General features: G+C 38.8%; 1 protein-coding gene across 1 annotated transcript; it reads right to left on the reverse strand.

The window, feature by feature from the left end:
* Positions 1-629: 629 nt before the first annotated feature.
* Positions 630-18906, reverse strand: LOC122999688 (disks large-associated protein 2). The gene is made up of 6 exons (XM_044376822.1): positions 16518-18906; positions 14965-15050; positions 14396-14802; positions 13859-13950; positions 11692-11844; positions 630-9970 (listed from the first exon to the last, which is right to left on the reverse strand). The coding sequence occupies exons 1-6, from the start codon at positions 16653-16655 to the stop codon at positions 9755-9757; spliced, it is 1092 nt and encodes a 363-aa protein (XP_044232757.1). The 5' UTR covers positions 16656-18906; the 3' UTR covers positions 630-9754.
* Between the last annotated feature and the right edge of the window lie 2 nt (positions 18907-18908).

An 18908-nucleotide genomic window follows, 5' to 3' on the forward strand; every position in this document is an offset into this window, starting at 1 on the left:
GAACTGAGGGGCTGAGAATGCATAGAAGATAAATAAGGTGCTTTTTAAACTGTAAATCATGCAAAGATATTCATGTAGAGCCCCAGATTAAAAGTATAGACCTGTAAATGTGCATAAAATGTCCCCTTTAAGACACGTCAATATGTCCACTGTGAGAAACAGCACCGAAGCCCTGAAACTATGGGGTTTCCTGTCCCCCTGCTTTTTGGCAATACCATGCGAGTAAATGTCGCCTCAGGAATTTCGGTTGCAGCTTGAGGGGGAACTTGTGGAGCTCTGGGCCCAGGTGCTCCCAAGCTGTACTGACATGACAGCACCTCCCACCATTTACCTGCACAGACAGACTTCATGGCATTAATAATGTCTGCATCCAATTCGTTTTGCCACTTCTAGGACCTTGGTATTTTGTATGAGGAGTATTTAACTTTATTTAGATTTTACAGTAGTATTAACATATAAATAATCCTGCCTTTGAGCTAAAATCCGTCATGACTCATCTACTTCATGGTGCAGTTGCAGCACTGAACCCTCTCAAATTTTCCAGTACTTAAAAAGAAAAAATAAAGCGCTGTCTCACAACTATGCTGTTTTCTTCAAAAAGTTTAATTTGCATAATTATTTACAACAGATGGTTGATAGCAGTACTTAGAAGAGGCAAAATATACTGAACCACATTGATAAAGCAGGAAAAAATAATAATAAAATTATATAATTGTTGAAACAATTTCAAAACCTTGCATTTAGAAAAGAAAGTTTACAGTTCATTATAGATAAACAAATCTAGAAATGAAATACTCAGCTTAAATTAATCTTACAAACACAAACTGATTTGTAGAATGCTGTAATATTGAACAGCAATGAAACACTAAATAATACATTCATTTTCACTATCCTGCATGCTATCTGAAGATCTTATAAAATAATGTTGACAAAGGAACATTAAACAACAGAAACATGGTCAAGAGCGGAAAATAGTTCCATTTAAATTAGGCATATATTATATATTTATATATGTATATTTCTGTACAAATACTGAATATTTGGCATTATATTTATCCTCATTATTGATATATATAACAATTCAAAATAGTTTTAAGCTAACCACAAACCTTTTATGCTATCAAATTTTTCTCATGTCACATTCCAAAATCCATAAGAAGCCTTTTGTTATTTCTACCCACAGCCACAACACAAGACACTTCTCCACCAAAGGCAAACGAAATTGTGACTGCTCTCTCCCCTCATAAAACACTGGAACAGAAACAACAGCACACATATAGAAATACTTCTCCCCTCAGTTACACGATGCAAAGAATACAAATGTGGACATAATATGCCTGTTTAGTTGTGACTGTTAACAAGCTGTGGTGTATTCTTCATCACTTAATGTGACAGGCTGATAATACTGTAGATGGGTGCTGAGGTCACAATAAAAATTTTAAAAAAAAATTAACCAGAATAAGAGAACTTACAGAAAGTATGAGAAAAATTTACATGTAAGCATCTACATCCTTAAAAAGTTCTCGTCTAACACGACCCAAGCAACACTTTCACCTGTTTATAGGAATAGTTTGACATTTTAGGAATTACGCTTGTTAGCTTCTGTCCAAGAGTAAGATGAGAAGATAAATACCACTCGCATGTTTGTTTGTAAGCATACAAAACACAGGATGTTGACCCTCTAGTTATGATTAGTGAAAGATCATGATTTTGGTTGTGTTTCATCCTTCAAGTCATATGCAGACTTTTCTGTATTAAAACAAGCTAGACCATGATCTTTCCCTAACCTTAACCAGACAACCAGTGCCCAAACGTAACAATGAAGAAGTTTAATAATGTTGTAGTTACTACTGGCAGATATTGTACTGCAAGATCGGGGCAGTCTGCCATAAAACAAATGAAATAAGCTGTCAAGAAATATTTTACTCATACGTTCAGTTGTTAATTAACAACATTTTCTCATTATGTTGACAGAAAAGGTAATTCATAGGAATTTATCATTTAGAGGGGACGGAGTTAGCTTAGCTTAGCATAAAGATTGTGGCTAATTTTTTTCCCTACCCGCTTTCAGTGAAGACCCGCCCCTACTCTGCCTCTGATTGGCTCTGACCCTGATATTTTTACCCTAACCTCAACCACCCCATGTCTGATGCCCTAAACCTGACCAACCTAACCAACGAAGGCAATGAGTACCAGCCAGTCAGAGGCAGAGTAGGGCAGGTCTTCACAGACTGCGGGTGGGAAAAAAATAAGGCGGGGCTATCCTGGCTTTGTCCAAATGTTACAAAAACCACCATAAAATCACAACTGTACACTTTTTGTACGGGTTACAAAAACAAGATATAACATGTTATTATTTAATGAGCTTTAATAGTGCCTCAATGCTTCCATTCTTTATGCTATGGCTAAGCTATTCATATTTAACTGACAGATATTAGTGTGGTATCAATCAATTTATCAAACTCTTCTTGGCAAGAAAGCAATCTGTGTTTTTTACAAAATGTCAAACTATTTCCTTAAGCAGCTCAACAACAACCTCAACAGTGCTGTAACAGCCCTCAGATTTAGGTTTGTCAGACAAGTCAACCATCTAAATTAAGGTTATTGCTAGCAGAGCAGATACACTGTCGTAAAGCCCACTGTTTATGAAAGCACAACATCAAATATGGTAAATAAAAACTCACGCAACTGTCACATCTTTGATAACGACTGATGTTCGGCTTGTGACAAACAGTCAAAACTCAAAAGTCACATGATTTATGAGAAGAGGGAGCAAGCAATAGAAAGACATCTTTGCAGTGCAACTGTATCAGAAACAAGGAGAAAAGCTTCCAATGAAGAATTTAATGGAGTCTCAATCAAGAAGACTGTAAAGAGATCCTCAAGATATGTATATAGGAAACTCAGGGCTCTGTCTTGAGGATATACGATGAGTGCGTGCGTCTCTGTGTATGTGTGTATGTATTTGATGCTTTTGTTGTGTGCTGATTGTCAGAATAAACAAATAAAAAAACAAAAAAAGCAAATTTAGGAAAAGTACAAGGAGAGAAGTTGATTGATTGAGCACCTATACAGACTTCTCTGAGGTTAATCTCGAGGACAACTATTAATCGATGTTACTCCAAAAAATTGGTGCTGCAAACTGTGTTGTACAAAGCATAAACCGATGTCTTGAGTAGTGACTAAACAGGGAAAAACTGACCCTGGAAAAGGAACTTTTATTACTGAAAGCTGACTTTTTCTTTATTCTCTCTATATATTTTTTAAATCAGCATAAAGTAACTAAGTGATTGTGGATGAACCATATATCTGAATACATCAGTGTTGCTGTGGCATGTACTCAATGAGAATGACAGCACACGTTTTTGCTCCTGTAGTGTAAAGCACGATGGATGGCGCGCTTCCAGTGCTCTGTAAATGAAAGGTGATCTGCAGCGGGGCCTGCAAGCCCTGCAGCCCCGCAGAAGTACTGCTGCATAGTACACACAGGCATGACAAAGTGTTCCTGCGGAGATTACAACTACTCCTATACCATGTTTGAGAAAACACTTAACCATGAGGTAAATAGCTGTAGGTGAGCCTGCCTGTCGTTGTATGAAACACTATTGCACTTTTTGGCTGGTCAAGTTTTGTCAGTCTCCAGATTCTGTAGATGTAGATGCCAAAAAAAAGGCAAAAAAAAAACATCACAAGATTACAATATCACAGCTCGGAGGAAAAGTAGAGAAAGACCTTCAGATAAATTATTTGTGACATGCACTCTGAGGTGATGTAATCACACTGTCATATCCAGTAATTTTCTACGATTCACTTTGTTTTTAAATTATGTTAAATGTCAGCTGTGAAAACCAGAAAAAATGTAACTGCATCATGGTGAATCATAGCAGAATTATGTGATCTGAACCAAATATTTATAAAAAGGATGTTAGCAAATCATCCTTTGATATCCTCTAAACTGTATTGTGCTGAAGTTTATTACAGTTAAATGTAAATTCATTTTAAATTCTGCAGTCTGACCCAGCCCAGTTTCCAGCCCTTTGTAATGGTTTTATGGACAAACCTGCACTCTAAGAGGTGTTGCAGTCCTTTCACATACCTCAACCCAAAACATTCACTCACAGATTTCTATGAGCATCAAACTGTAAGGCACCTGAGGATTTGTCATGTACATAGTTGCCAAACTCCTAAGCCCCTCATAGCAAGGTGGGAATAAACAGACACAGACGCAAAAAGGAATATATTTGGGTTTCATCACAGATGGTGCGCCAATGATGAGTAATCCTAAAGTATACAACAACAAGAAAATGGTACCATGATTATAGAATAGCCCCACATGATACCACAAAAACACATTTGCTGAATGTCTATAAATCTGATGTCATTGTGTGTGTATTTCATGTCACACATACTGTAACTCTAGATAACACGCAGCGACCGGTGTCCCTGTGACTTCTGAGGACATCTTAATTTCTGATATCAGCCTTACTGATAGCAGATCGGTGCAAAAACAGCTGAAGTGACATCATTTTCTCATTTAAGCCAGTGACTGTGAGGTTGGCTGCCAACGATAGACCAGTATTCTTCTGTTTACTCTCTCTAGCTTGGTTTCAGTCATTCAATTAGAGCATGACTAGATAACCAAAGCAGGAGAGATAAATTAGGGGATTAGCCTCACTTTTATAGATTTTACTCATGCCTACTGGTTGGAAAACTAAAATCTATTCAAACAACCTGCAAGGAAATTCCTAGCAACATAAAATCTGAATTAAAAGCTACAAAAAGACAAAAAGCTCTGTTTGAATAGGTAGTTTCTTTCTTTTTTTTTTTTTTTTTTTTAGAAAAGCCTGGATTGATATTACTGAGTACCAGATCGTCAAGTACTACACATGATGGAATCACAGTATGCAGTCTGCGGGAAGTACGTAGACTTGATTTGCATGACTCTCAGTCTGGTGGAAGAGCAGTTAGATTGTTAAAGTAGCCCATCAACTGTTGTCATGATGCAAGAAAACTGTAATTAGTCCCTCTGAGGGGAAAACTAAGGGTGCAAAAAGTGAAATAAATGAGGACTTGGATATTTCAAAGCTAACAGTATTCTCCATCTAGACAAAAGATGATGCTGATAGTTGTGGATTGCATGACAAAAATGGCCCACAAAAACAGATGTGTTCTTGTCCAACACCAGTGAAGTCAGGACCAAAATCTGTTAGGTTTAATCCTTTTTTGGGTAAAGGTGTTCAGTAAAGCCAGTCTTGAATCGTTCCTACAGTAAACATGTTCAACTAGACTTAGTTACAGTAGTTATGTCAGATTTTCACATTAATAAATGGTGATGCTCCCTTTAAAATTGCATGGGTACTTCACATGCAAACAAAACCCCCAAACAACTTCTAGTAAGAGGTTTGGTAAGAAGACTTCTCACAAAATACCCAAATGCAACTAGCTGAACAGGCGAGAAGCAGAAGGTTACAGGGTAAATTTCACTTTGTAGAAAAACTATATGTGTTACTTTCTGTGAAGGGTGCACTGTAGAACGGATAAAGAGAATAATTGTGAAAGAAAAGTAATTCGACTGACTCTACAGTGTGAAATTTTTCACTTGAGAAAAGCTCTATAGTGTAAAAGGTCTCACCACAGACTGTATATAGGCTCAATGAAATTGTACTGGGAAAAGAGGACATTGTTGGTTTGTTCCTCACGACAAATTCTGGAAGAAAAGAAGGATAAAAAAGAAAATAGAAAAAGAAAATGATGCAAACCTCCTCTTCAGAGAGAGCTTGACGATGAAACAGCTTAATAAGCTGGGATGACTCTAAAAAACGCTTGTTCTTGTTTAATGAGGGTAATTAGGTGGAATCAGCCAACATCTGTCGGATCCTTTGAAATGTGGTGACTGGTGTGTTAATGTTGGAGGTAAAGCCCCTTAATAGAAAGAGATACTGTATTTTTTAAGTGAATTAAATAAATGATTGAACTTCAAATTAAGCCCTTGCCATCTTATCAGTTTCTGTAATTATATAATGCACTTGATTTTCCAGGCAAATTATTCTTCTCTTTAATTCCAAGGCCTCCAATTTACTGTATACTGCGGTATAAAATCCTTAAAGTAATACATTTAAATAAACTGACAAACTAGACAAAGGTTTGACTGGAGGAAACTGGAATAAGTCTTAGGAATAAGTAAATAAATTTACTAATGTGTATGAATGTAAACTGGTTTCTACTGCGTTAATGTAAACCTGAATGAAAGAAATCTAGGTAATTGCCATTCCAATACAAAGATAAATTGGCCAGCGCTGCTTTTTATTTTATTTGAATGGATTTATTGTATTATTTCCCCAAACCTGTTTGGATTAATTCTACTGGAAGTGTAGATTTTAAATGCAATGAAACAAGAAAAGTTATTTTGAGAGATACAATTGTGTGTGTCAATATTTCACTGTAATATCACACACATCTGTTATTCCTCTGAACATTGGGGAAATAACTTTTAACATACAGCAAACCTGTAGTCAGTGTGTGAAATTACCTCTTGGTGACCTGGCTTGGTGTCTTCTATTATTTATGTTTCTGTTCATGTTTCATCTTAAAAACCAATGAAAATTTAAAAAAAAGAATAAAGTTTAAAAAAAAAAAAAACTAGATCTAGTTTAACAAAAATAAAATAAAAAGTCTGGAAGCGACTTGTCTCCTGTCCAATTTTAGTTGGATTTTTAGCATCTGCGCATCTCCTGGGGTGTATTTTTTTCTTTTTTTTTTGCATCGTTAGAGGCTCTACATTCATGAGTGTTTTGGTTAAGGCCGTCTGGTAAAGGTAAGGGTTTCAGATTTAGCACTGATGTACACAAGTCACAAAGTAAAATACTCCAACTGTTGGTCAGACACATAAAAGCCTCAATGCAAGCAAAATAAGCCCATCGTATATTCCTTCCCGACAAGTACATCTCACTGCCTCACTCAAGTATTTACAGTACACAGACTGCTCTCCCCTACTGAGTGCCATTCTAATTTATAAAATGGGAAACATTTAAAATTGTACTGCAGCATAATGATAGTGGCCCTATGTCAACATTTGTTTTAATTAGCAGGGGTTAGATTGGCAAATGAGGATGGATGGGTGTGTATTTCAAATGTCTGGGAATCATTAGGCGCTTTCGGACTGGAGGAACTTTTTCATAGTTCTAAGAACCGTTGGAGGAACTACCCCCTTTTTATTGTGTCTGCACTGCAGGAACTGGGAACGATCGTAGTTCTTGAGGGACTTTTTTAGCTCCTACCTCAGGGTAGGTACTCTCCCAGCACAAGAGGAACCTTGAGTGACGTAAGTGTACAGTGATTGGCAGCCGCCATTTTTAAAAACCTGTGCTAAAACGTTATCCGTGTAAACAACAGCTCTTAACGTTAGCCTTAAAAAAATGGAACAAAATACAAACAAATGGACCAACTATGAAGTCCAGGTTCTATTGAGTCACAACATCCTCCATCTTGTCATTGTTGTATCTTGCGCCGAAGTGATGCTGCTATACCAACCACGGGCCAGCTTATGTCACTTCAGCGTTCCTATCGGTGGTGCAAATGCAAACAGAAAAAAAGCCCTTGAAGGTATGTAGTTCTCGGGGGAGCTCCCCAGTGGTAGTTCCTCTCAGGGAGTCCTCAGAACTGTTTGGTCTGAAAGCGCCTATTGTTGGTGTAGTATACAATATGGACAGTATGCTCAGCTAGCTATAGCAGTATGCCCTTGGCTCAGGTTGGGCATATTTTACTTTAAGTTTGGTGGAATGTCAAAGCCTGTAATCTCTCCCCTTTGATAAATAAATATCTCTGACTTCTTTGCATGTGAGAAAGGAAGTTGAATAATAAAACCTTCTCCTCATTTAAATCACTGAGAGCAAAAGCATTGCAAAGATGATCTTTTCTAAAGTCACAATCTACCACAAGTCACTGGTCAAGTCAAGTCACATATTAATAAATCTCTGTTAAAAAGTCCTTGAGTGTGTGTGTGCGTGCACATAGGACTGGGTAAAGGACAACAGTTTTAGAGTAAAAAGCAGCACCATTTACTATAGTAACTGAATATTGTTAAAGTGTCATTTGCACCTGTCTTTCCTAGACTACATGAGCAGATTAAAATAACAACAGAAGTGTTTTCATTATGCGCCACTTGGAACAAAAGGTCGGATGCAGTGTGTTATGAGAAATGGTTCCTGTTAGCTAAGAAACACCCCTTAATCAGCAAGACAAATGTACTGTCAAATCAACCCACAATTGTTTTAACTATTTATACTAAATGTATACTGTAGATTGTGATGTTGGTCATATGATAGATACTGTAAGTATAATTAAAAGTGTTAGAATCACAATATTTTAATTACGAGAGGCCTGAATGCCTCCAGAAAGGAATGAAAATAAAACAACACAAGGTGCAATTTATATGACCTACTATATAGAGTAACATGAAATTCGGTAGTAAATTTTCCATTTCTGTCCTTGCAATTCAACTGCAACATTATCACATGAGCTTCATAAACTACATTTCCCTTGGAAATACAAACATGAATATTATAAGGTGCAAAATGCATTGTTTGATACAGTCACCTCTTCCAGGCTGCGCAAAACTGTCTTTTGTTAATAATTCATATTTGTTCTGCAATGGAAATGTATCCAGCAGCAGATAACATACATATCTTAAAAGTGTGTAGTCCTAAGAGGGATGGTAGTATATGAATGAAAATGAATAAATGTTGAAATGATGGTTTGGGATTTGTAACGATATTTTCCCGATCTCGGTCAGCAACACTGGTCAACAGCTGCAGCATGCCTGGTTAAAAATGGACAGATGATGCAGGTTTACTGTAGGTAGAAAGATAGTATGGAGTACAGTTGTGCACCACTTCAGACATGCTGTCAAACATTTCTTACTATCCTTATATTTTTCAGAGGATTTCCTAACTTGCTAAGATACATTTCTGTGGGGAAAACCAATCTGTGCTGCCACTGTGCCTTAACACAGGATGCTTTAGCCCAAGACCATTGTTGCTGGTGAGAGACGTTTTAGAAAAGTTGCACTTTGTGTTTCCCTTTGAATGTGGCAAGTATAGCATTACCTTTACTCACAGTGGGGCAATGGCAACAATGGAGACGACTAGAGTTTTAACAGTAATGGCAATGATGAAAAAAAAACTACTAACTTGAATTAATTTTGCTCAAATTAATCCCAAGTGAAATGTTTATTTGGGGGAATAGCAGCTCATTCTCATGGCGCAGAACCTGTGGCAAAAAGTCCACTGTGGGCGTAAAGCTACACTAGGAAACTTCACACTTTTTGACCTTTAACACCCATAAATTACGCCAGGGAAAAGAGGCAGAAGGTCTAACGCTGGTGTGTCCAGTTTTTGCTGTTTTGGAGACAGTTTGGGCTTCACTCTAAATTTCTAATTTATCACTTACCACTTGTGGGTAAAGAAGCAACCACCCCTGACTCAAGAATTAAAGTTGGTGAATGTAGAGCTTCTCACTCAGGGAAGACTTCCCTATGGCAGTGCCACACTGTCATTTGGGCTCATATGAGGGATGCACTCTCAGCTGAAATCTGGCCTAGTGTAGCTTCAGTAGGGACAACCCAGAGAATGGCAACAGATGACAAAGTGGGACGAATAGTGACAAATGATGACAGCAGGAGGAGGCCTGGATGTGACGCCACGAGCTGGTGTTGGGTGGAGGTGGACAAGAGGAGCTGAGGATAAATCCGTGGACCTCAAAGCCGTGTCTGGGCCTCTGGGATGTAGATCTCGATGCTGTCTGCCCTCTCTGTGGCTGAGTTCTGTCTGAAAGAAGCTGCTCGTTTGGCAGCCATGAGGCGTCTGCGGGCTTCCTGTCGCTGGCGGTCCTGAAGGTCCAGAGAGCGCTCCCGTGTCACGCCACCACGCCCTTTGGCCGGCCTCTTTGGCAGAGGAGGTGGCCACTTCCGCTCCTAGGGATACAGATTAAACAAGGTTAACAATTGCAGGACTTATTATTAAAGCAATATATCCCACAGAACAAGTTGATCCACAGGAGAAAAATACTAACAAAACAGTTTAACTCAAAATGTTTATTAGTGGATATGGGCCAGATAATAAAAAGCCCTTTATCATAACAGAATATACTGTAAATTAACTGGTAAATCTAGACAATCAAAGCAATATATTTTCATTCTGGTAATTAATTTTATGTTGCTTTATTTTATTTTGAGGTTTTATATTACCTAATTATGGAAAAACAAGAGAGACTATTTATTCAGCTCAGTGCATGAGGTATAATATTAACCAGCAGATGAAACACTGCCATAGTGGTTACATTTCATAACTAAACTGATAAATGATGAATGAGTACAGATTAAATTAAATGTTCAGGGGAGTTTTATTCACTATAGAGTGTATGGATTCATCTAAATTTGTCTGTAAGCCTCTAATATACAGACTCTTACAATCACTAGAACATATGTGTATCATGGTATTAAAGCTTGTGGAGATGCAGGTCACCTGAAGATAGAAATGGCTAAAATCTACAAATCTGAACACACTGATATACAATAACTTTTTAATACAGAATAAGCTTTTCTACTGGTATAAAAGTAAGCCTGCCTTGAAGGAGAAAAGCCAAATACTGAGCATCTGTGTCATTGTTCGGGCTTAGCTTCATGGAGCTTGCAATATGCGTATTAACTGCTGGAGGTAAAAAAAAAAAAACTCCCTCACGAACTACAACTGTAGCATGAAGATAATTATCCGAGTGCCCCGAAGGATCTTCTCTATCTCTAAAAAACACATTATCATCTAAATGTTCTTTTTATAACTGCAGCTCGTTCATCCACAAGCACCGCTCGTAGAAATGTGCTTTCATTTAAGCTGCTGGATATGGGCGATTTAACTGGATAGTTTAAGATCCTAAATGTTATATATATGTGCTTTATCTTTTGATTAATTGTGTATTGTCATCTGTCAATAATCTAATCATGTTTTTATTTTCATTTTGTACTGTGATGTACTTCAAAATCTGTTTTAAGAAATGCTATAAAAAATAAAGAGGTTAAATTGACTGGACTTTCATAAACGTACTGTGTATCTGCCCATTTCTCTGTCCAAACTCTATGAAATCATATTCACAGCCAAGTAGGACAGTTACGACTATGTACTTAAATTCAGTCAATACAATGGTAGTTTAAGTGCTCTATGAGTTCAAATGCTGGTCAACAGTGTATTAGTGACAATTACATGTTTTTCTCATCCATTAGTTGAGCCTGACAACAGGAAATCTCAAAATCATACTGTTTGTATGAATTTTCATTTGTAGAACTGGTTTGACATCAGTAGATGCTGGTGGCATAACTTTGTCTCCCATTTCCACAGATATAAGGCTGCTATGACAATGTGGATCAGACAGACAGAACAACTTATTGACTTATTATAACATCCAATGATTTTAATGGAAAAACAAGCACTTTAGGAGATGCTACTAGCTGCCTGAGCTGAACCGATATTGCCTTTTTATATTGTCCCTGCAGTTTTATGATAAGAATGAACAACCTCCTGCTGGTCACAAGCCTAAAAGAGGAAGGCAAATGCTGTTTCCTCCAAAGCTGAACAAGTTCATCTGGAGACCATTAAGACTAATTATTATGAGTGTGTAGAACCCTAAAAAAACAGTTTTTACCTTCTTCTCTGGGCTCTCCACCAGCTGCCACTGGTTGCTCTTGATCTGCTGCAGCTCATCAAACTTGGCAGTGACGTCATCGATGGAAAGCTGCAAGAGGTCCCAGAATCCAGCCAGGTCCTGAGATGTGGGTCTGGGCATGGCACTGGGGTCCTGGAGAAGCGGTGGGTGAGTAGGTGAAGAACAAAAATGTAGTGGGGGGTTTTGAATGATGATTTCCCATTTTTGTTATGTGCAGGATTACTAAACATTTAAACACTAACAGTACTAGTAAAGAATTCCAGATTTGTATTACTTGTTCTGAAACTGCAGCAATGTGACAAATATTTGTTTAAATATATGAAAAATAGAAAGAAATATTTGACTAAAATTACCAAGCAAGTCTTTAAAACTACTTTATTGTTAAATATTAAATATTGCTGCTGGTATGCTTAGCCACATTTTCACCTCACCCTTTCCCCCACTGTGTGGCAGTACAACACCAACACTGCTTCATAACCTCAACTAACATGAGAAAGTTCTCTGGGTCCATCCTTCAACTTCCTTAAATTACCTTTTTTAAATAATAGCAGAGTTAGTTGAATGTGTGCTGGATCAACAGTTTAATACAAAACACATTTTTATGATCATATGCCGTGGGGTAGGGCTGAAACTAACGATTCTTTTCATTATCTATTAATCTGTCAATTATTTTCTCAATTAATGGTTTGGTTGTTTGGTCCAGAAAACGTCAGAAAAGTGTGAAAATTGTTGATCACTGTTTCCCAAAGCCCAGGGTGATATCCCCAATAACCCAAAGATATCCAGTTAACAGTCACAGAGGACAAAAGAAACCAGAAAATATTCACATTTGAGAGGCTGAAATCACGGAATTTGGCAATTTTCTTCTTAAAAATGACTCAAAATGATTAATAGACCATCAAAATAGTTGGAGATTAGTTTAATAGTTGGCAACTAATCAAATAATCGACTAATCGTTGCTGCTCTAAATTGGAGAATGACAGGTGAGTAAAGGAGACAAATCAAACATCACATATACAGAAAACTTGTACATTTTAGGCTATAATTGAATTCTAATTCCATTTTGCCATATTATCACTATTCTGTGAAATTTAAATGACAAGCAATTTCGGTTCTCATTGCTGTTCATGATACTCTACCTATCAAGTTACTGATGTTGTGTGAAGTGCAAAGCGCAACTCACACACTCATGTACTCATTACCACAGACGACAAACACATAATGAGTGTGAGAAGTCAGAAGTCAGAAGTCAGACCAAGAAAAGGTCAGTCAAGTCAAACTTTAAAGCACCTTCAGAGCTATTTTTAGACATCATGCAGTTCTCCCTCTGTCCAACAGGGAGTCGTTCTCTTCAAACACGTCTGAAAGCTCAGGGCAATCTAAGGCTTGTCACTACCGATGTTCGACTTAATTCATCATCCTATTATCTTTGTGGAGAGAGGGAGCGTGTGCGCCCCAAAACCATCCAAAAAAGAGCAACACTCTGAGTTAAGACATACACACAAAAGCACAAAAAAAAAACCAACATAAAGGCAGTGAGAGAACAGGCAGGCACATTTCAACCACCTCCACAAGGTTTTGCATTTCATTTAAAAAATTTGCTACGCTTTAGAAAGGTGTGATTAAGTACCTGCCTGTCTCTTTCACTGTCTCTCTCTACTGTATCTCCACAAACATCCCCACTTATGACACTACCTTTTCCTGATATATGCTGACTCTGTGAGTACTTAGCATTAGAAAAGGTATAAATTTCCAGTCGACGTGACATGAGGGCTAAACAGTGAGACAGTGTGGCAGTCCATTATTCAAACTCTGAGATCCCATTCAAACTGCTGCCTCTGTGCATTAATGGATAGCCTCAACACAGGTGCTGCTTCCAATTGGAATTCCCCTTTGGTTTACTGTGGGGTCAATAGCGGCAGAGGGACTGTTTCGCTATCGATCTCTGTGGTCTATTTCTGGAAGGCGAACAAGTGCAGCGTCAGGCCGAGCATCTTTTCAAAGCTCAGATAAAGAGAAGGCCATCAACAAGTTTACCCGTGATCCATTGTAATACTTCTAGGTAACACATTAACACCATGTAAGCCTATGCAGTGTTTTTGATCATAACCACCTACGACAGGTTGGTTTGTTACTGATCACTCACCAGATTCTGCTGACAAAGCCAGTAAAACTGCTGAAACTTTTGAGACATTAGGAGCTGAGCACTTCCCACTGCACTCCGGATTTTTCCTAGGACTGCCAAACACAGAGAGAGAGAGAGAGAGAGAGAGAGAGAGAGAGAGATTCTGGTTTTATCACTGACAGCTTGGCAAAGGCCAACATGTTGAACAATGTCTTTCAGTCCTTCACAAAGATCCAATCTGCTCACAAAATATCTTTCATGATTCAGTGTTTTCATAGTCAACATGACAGCTAATACTGTGAATGTTCACTTGGGCTCCAAGTGAAGGTAAAAGACTTATTCTGGCTGCTCTGATTGCCAAGATTTCTATCTACATTTTGATCTAAAAGGTATATATTCCTAAAAAAAACACGTGTTTCACTACCAATTCAGTTAAATTCTAGTAATGTGAATATACAGTTACTGTATACATACTGCAGAAAAAAATCTTATAATGCATCAGTTTTGTGCCACATATCCTTAAAGCATTGGCATCAGACAATAAACGTAGACACTCACTCTCCTCCGACAGGTCATGCTCCTCTGCCTCTCTCTCCATCTCTTTGCACCATCCTTCCAGCCGCTTGGTTTCATTGTGAAGGAGCTGCATAAACCAGCTGCCATCCCTGCGAAGGGGGGACACACGGCCTGTCTCGGTGCTCTCCAGGCTGGGTTCAACCAGCCAGGGTTCAGGCTGCGGGCTTGAGGGCCCGCTGGACGGCCGGTAGTCCTCCCTGTAACTGAACAGGCCCTGTGTGCGCACCGTACGGATGGCCCCATATTGCGTGGGCGTGCTGGGCTCAGAGTGGCGACCAAAGCCGCCACCGAACTGCAGGCCCTTGTCTTCCATGGAGGGAAAGCCCTCCAACTCCATGTCTGCTTGCACTGCAGTGGTCACGCTGTTGGAGCGCTTGAACCTCCCATGCCTAAAAATGTGTAAGTGACAATGACAATGTTGATGTACAAACTTGAGAACAATTCTAGGCTTGAAAAAGACTGAAAAAGGAAAACATACATAAGAATAAAGCAAAAACAAATTTGAAAACATGGGTTATGGACACTGTGCTTCCTCTGTTTGTGCCACATACCGTTTTCGATCCTCCACCTGGATACCTATTGAATGGAACTGAGGAAGGCCTTTACTTTCAGTCTCAGAGTCTGTCACAGTTTCCACCTGGTAAGTACAGATAGCAGAACTCACCATTCACAACTGAAATGTACAGAATTATAGAAATTATAGAAGTTTCTCACCTATCACACAGGATTCAAGTTTCCATTTTTGTCTTTCAGCTAGCAACATGATTGGTGGATGTGCTGGTTTTGACGGGGGGGGGGGGGGGGGGGGTCCTTTCCAATTCCAAGCATCTGCTCTTTATTTACAGACTATTTCATAAAAGCATGGGTTAAGCTACAGGTATCTAAACAAAGACTAGAGGAGAGGCTTACAGGCAGAGAATGACTTGCTAGTCCCCGCCCATCCTTAGAAAAAAAATAATAAATCCAATACAGATCTTGCCTGGAGCCTAAAATTGTAAGAAGTCAGACAAGACTGGTCTGTAATAAAGATACAGAATGGTGAATAAGATTCTAACCTTATTGCAGGATTTTGAAACAAAGGAAACAATAGCTTATTTGAGAGTTCTACAAAGTTGGTGATCTTCTTCAGCTTGGTGGAAATCAGGTTTACAGCTGGCACAGTGTCAACTGTAAACAACTGGGCACATTTTCCTGAATTTGACTCAGTTGCCCAAGGGATTCATTTCTGTGGGCAACATTCAGGACTAACATGGTCCACACAGGCAGCCCAAAGTTGGAGCTAACAACTGAGAAAACTTGCCCTCAAGTTAGTCGGACGATAGCACAAAAAGCTTAACACCTCCTTATCTTATGGCAGAGCTATTTATTTTGGACAGTAATATGATGGGGACTTTGTTATCAGCTGTCTCAGGTAATGGTGAAGAAAAATGTAAGCAGCAAAGCATCCAGATCACCAACTGGATCAAAGGCAGAAATAGAGGTCCTAAATTACTCTTTTCCACTGCTGCCCTAAGCAGGGATTCAAATTGGAACAGGTCTCTTTGAATAAGCCTTGTCCAGGTAATTGTACATTGTGACATGCAGAAAAGGTCAACAAGACTCCAAAACCTTGTCGAGTACTTCAAACAGATTGGTACTGTAAATGTGGGAATTTGTAACACACACCACGAAAAAAATGACAAGATTAACTAATTTGCACATTTGCGGCTGTATCACCGGTTAATTTTTAATTCTGTATGCCTGGAGATGTGGAAATAAGTAGGGAAACGTAGTCCTCTTGTCATGTAATGAACAAAAACAATTGAAACAACTGCCTACATTAAACATTTTCCCTGTAGTGTTCTCCTTCTTTGATGATAAAAAAGTGTATTTGACTGATTAAAAGTGATTTTCCTGTGAAACCTGGAAGATGGTTTTACTGTGACTGGATTTTACTAGACAGCTCTTATACATATTAATCTGATTATTAAAATGGGAAAAGGGGGAATTATCCTTTCAGCCAGCACAGGATAGAAGAAGACAGATGAGATTGGTGTAATTAGTATGAGAATGTGGTAACTAAAAAGAGAGCAGCAGTGAGTGACGTGGTCAGTTATGTTCTTACCTGTATCCCAATAGAGGAACGTGGGGTTTTGAGGTACTCCTCGGCTTTGGACACCAGCACTGCTTTGTCACATGTCTGGACGGAGGTGTGGCTGCCCAAAGACGCAAGCCTCTTGCCTGCTGCTGATTCCATGGCCATGGTAACTGCCTTGGTGCTGTCCAGGCTGTCTGTGGAGCTGTAGATGGGACGGCCGAGGCTATCCGTGGTCCACAGACCACCCCGTGGATGTCTGCCCTCCTGGTAGGCATCTTGGGTGGACTCTGTACTGCTCTGGGCTGTTACAGAGATAAGAGGCTTGGTGGTGGTGCGCGGGGGCACAGGAGGTGGAGTCTTCTTGTAACTGGGAGGATATGATACCGCTGGATAGCACAAGCAGGATGAGAGGACGAGGACAAGGCAAGACAAGGGTAGAGGATAAATCAAAAACGTGAGAATGAAAAATGTGGCCAAAAGCTGACGAGGGCCAAGTGCTGCAGTCGACCAGTATCACACAGCGTGTGATAGAAGAGTGTCATAGCATGATGGGAGATTAGGCACTGGGGCACTTAAGCACTTAAAGCAAAGGAAATGTCAGTAAGGTGAAAAGCAAAAGCAGCTTTGTAACATAACTCTGGTTATTGGGGAAGTGCAGTGAAGGATTATGGGAAAGATTTGCACATTCAAGTGCAAATGCGAATCTGACGGTGATCCATCCAGATGTACCTCACAGCAGTTTTAAAATGTACCAACTTCACTGGATAAAATGTTGTCAACATGTTGTTCAGCATACAAATTTAAAATAATTTTCATTAATTTTTACATAATTGAAAAGATAATGGCATTCTAGTGAATTAAATTAGTCATATAAAGTAAATAAGTCCTATAAAGATATATATAACTCGCTACATCTTGTCTGTTTTTTTAAGTATCAAATTATCAATGCCTCCTAAATTGTGGGAGTAACCATAAGCAAAGCTCATATTTCAAAACTGGATACTAATGTTCCTTTAAGCCAATGAGTGCAGACACCGTGGATCCATTTGCAGACATTACTTTGACAAATGTGAGACTTATTTTTGAAAAAACCTGACTGAATGAATTATACTGTTTTTTTAAGATGCTATTAATGTCTCATAAAGCCAGTGCTACTTGTCAGTTTAAACCAGTTACGGGACTCAAGTCTGTCTGAATTTATGAGTAATTAAAATATCTCTGTTCTAAGATATTGCAGTACAGAAAGTAAGTTTGCTCCATTCATTTATTCTTTTGGCCAAATCTGGCAAACAAAAACAGTTTATGTTCTTTCCTATTTTAAGCATAATAGCAAATGTCCAACATAAGAGTGAATATCCATGAGTTTATTCCGAATGATAAGCTTAGGTTTTCTGGATTGAATAAAAGATTTAACCTCCAGTACAAAGTGAATCAGCATGAATCACAGAGAGGAATGAATCATAGCTCAAACTTTCTTTACAAATGTGAGCTATGTTAAGACAGCACCATAATGGCCGTTCTGAGCATTCAGTCATTCACCCCTGCAGTGCTTATGACAGTTGCTCCAGTCATCCGCTTGATGCCTCCCATTCTGTCACCCATTCATCCATTAATTTATATGAATCAATGGAGTCAGACTACTGAATGCATTACTTAATACAGCAAGATTGTTGTGATTTGCCCACAAACACACATATTAATATTAATGTGAACAGGTGCAGGAACAGCACCAATCACAGCACGCACGCACACACACACACACACACAGTCATATTTGTGTCACTTCGGAGGAACACATTAGATTGACTTACATTCATTTCCTGGAGACTTATCCTAACCTCCACCATAACCACCACATGCCTAACCCTAACCTTAACATAACCCTAAACCAACCTTAACTTTAAACCAAGTCTTCACCCTAAAATGTTCCCATAAGGGAGGCTCAACATAACTGTGTAAACAGATTTACGTCCCCACAACATGAGGAATACCTGGACCACACACACATACACACACACAAACACAAACCACTTTGGATTACAGGTAATTAAGTGCAATGAGAAACAAGAAACCACAGGGAACTCTGTTAAGCTAAATCTGGTCATAGACTTGACTTCCTTCCAACTTGAAGGGGCTGCAGTTCTGCAAGACACAGTGGGTGGATACCAAAATAAAAAGAGCACAGTGACTCAGGCAGTACGCAACACATTCTATTTTTACATATTTTACCCATCTGACTTACATTCAAAACTGAAAATGTTAACAGATTCCTTGGTGCCAGCTAAATGTTGAGCATGTCCCTAAAGACAGAATCTCTGTTTCTCTGTTGTCTTGCATTAGTTTGCCAATAACAGTGTTACAGTACATGAAAATTATTCTTCTTGGAAATTATTAACATATTTTCATGTCACACATAAA

The sequence above is a fragment of the Thunnus albacares genome, chromosome 16 (genome assembly GCF_914725855.1).
Source record: "Thunnus albacares chromosome 16, fThuAlb1.1, whole genome shotgun sequence".
NCBI classification, from domain to species: Eukaryota; Metazoa; Chordata; class Actinopteri; order Scombriformes; family Scombridae; genus Thunnus; species Thunnus albacares.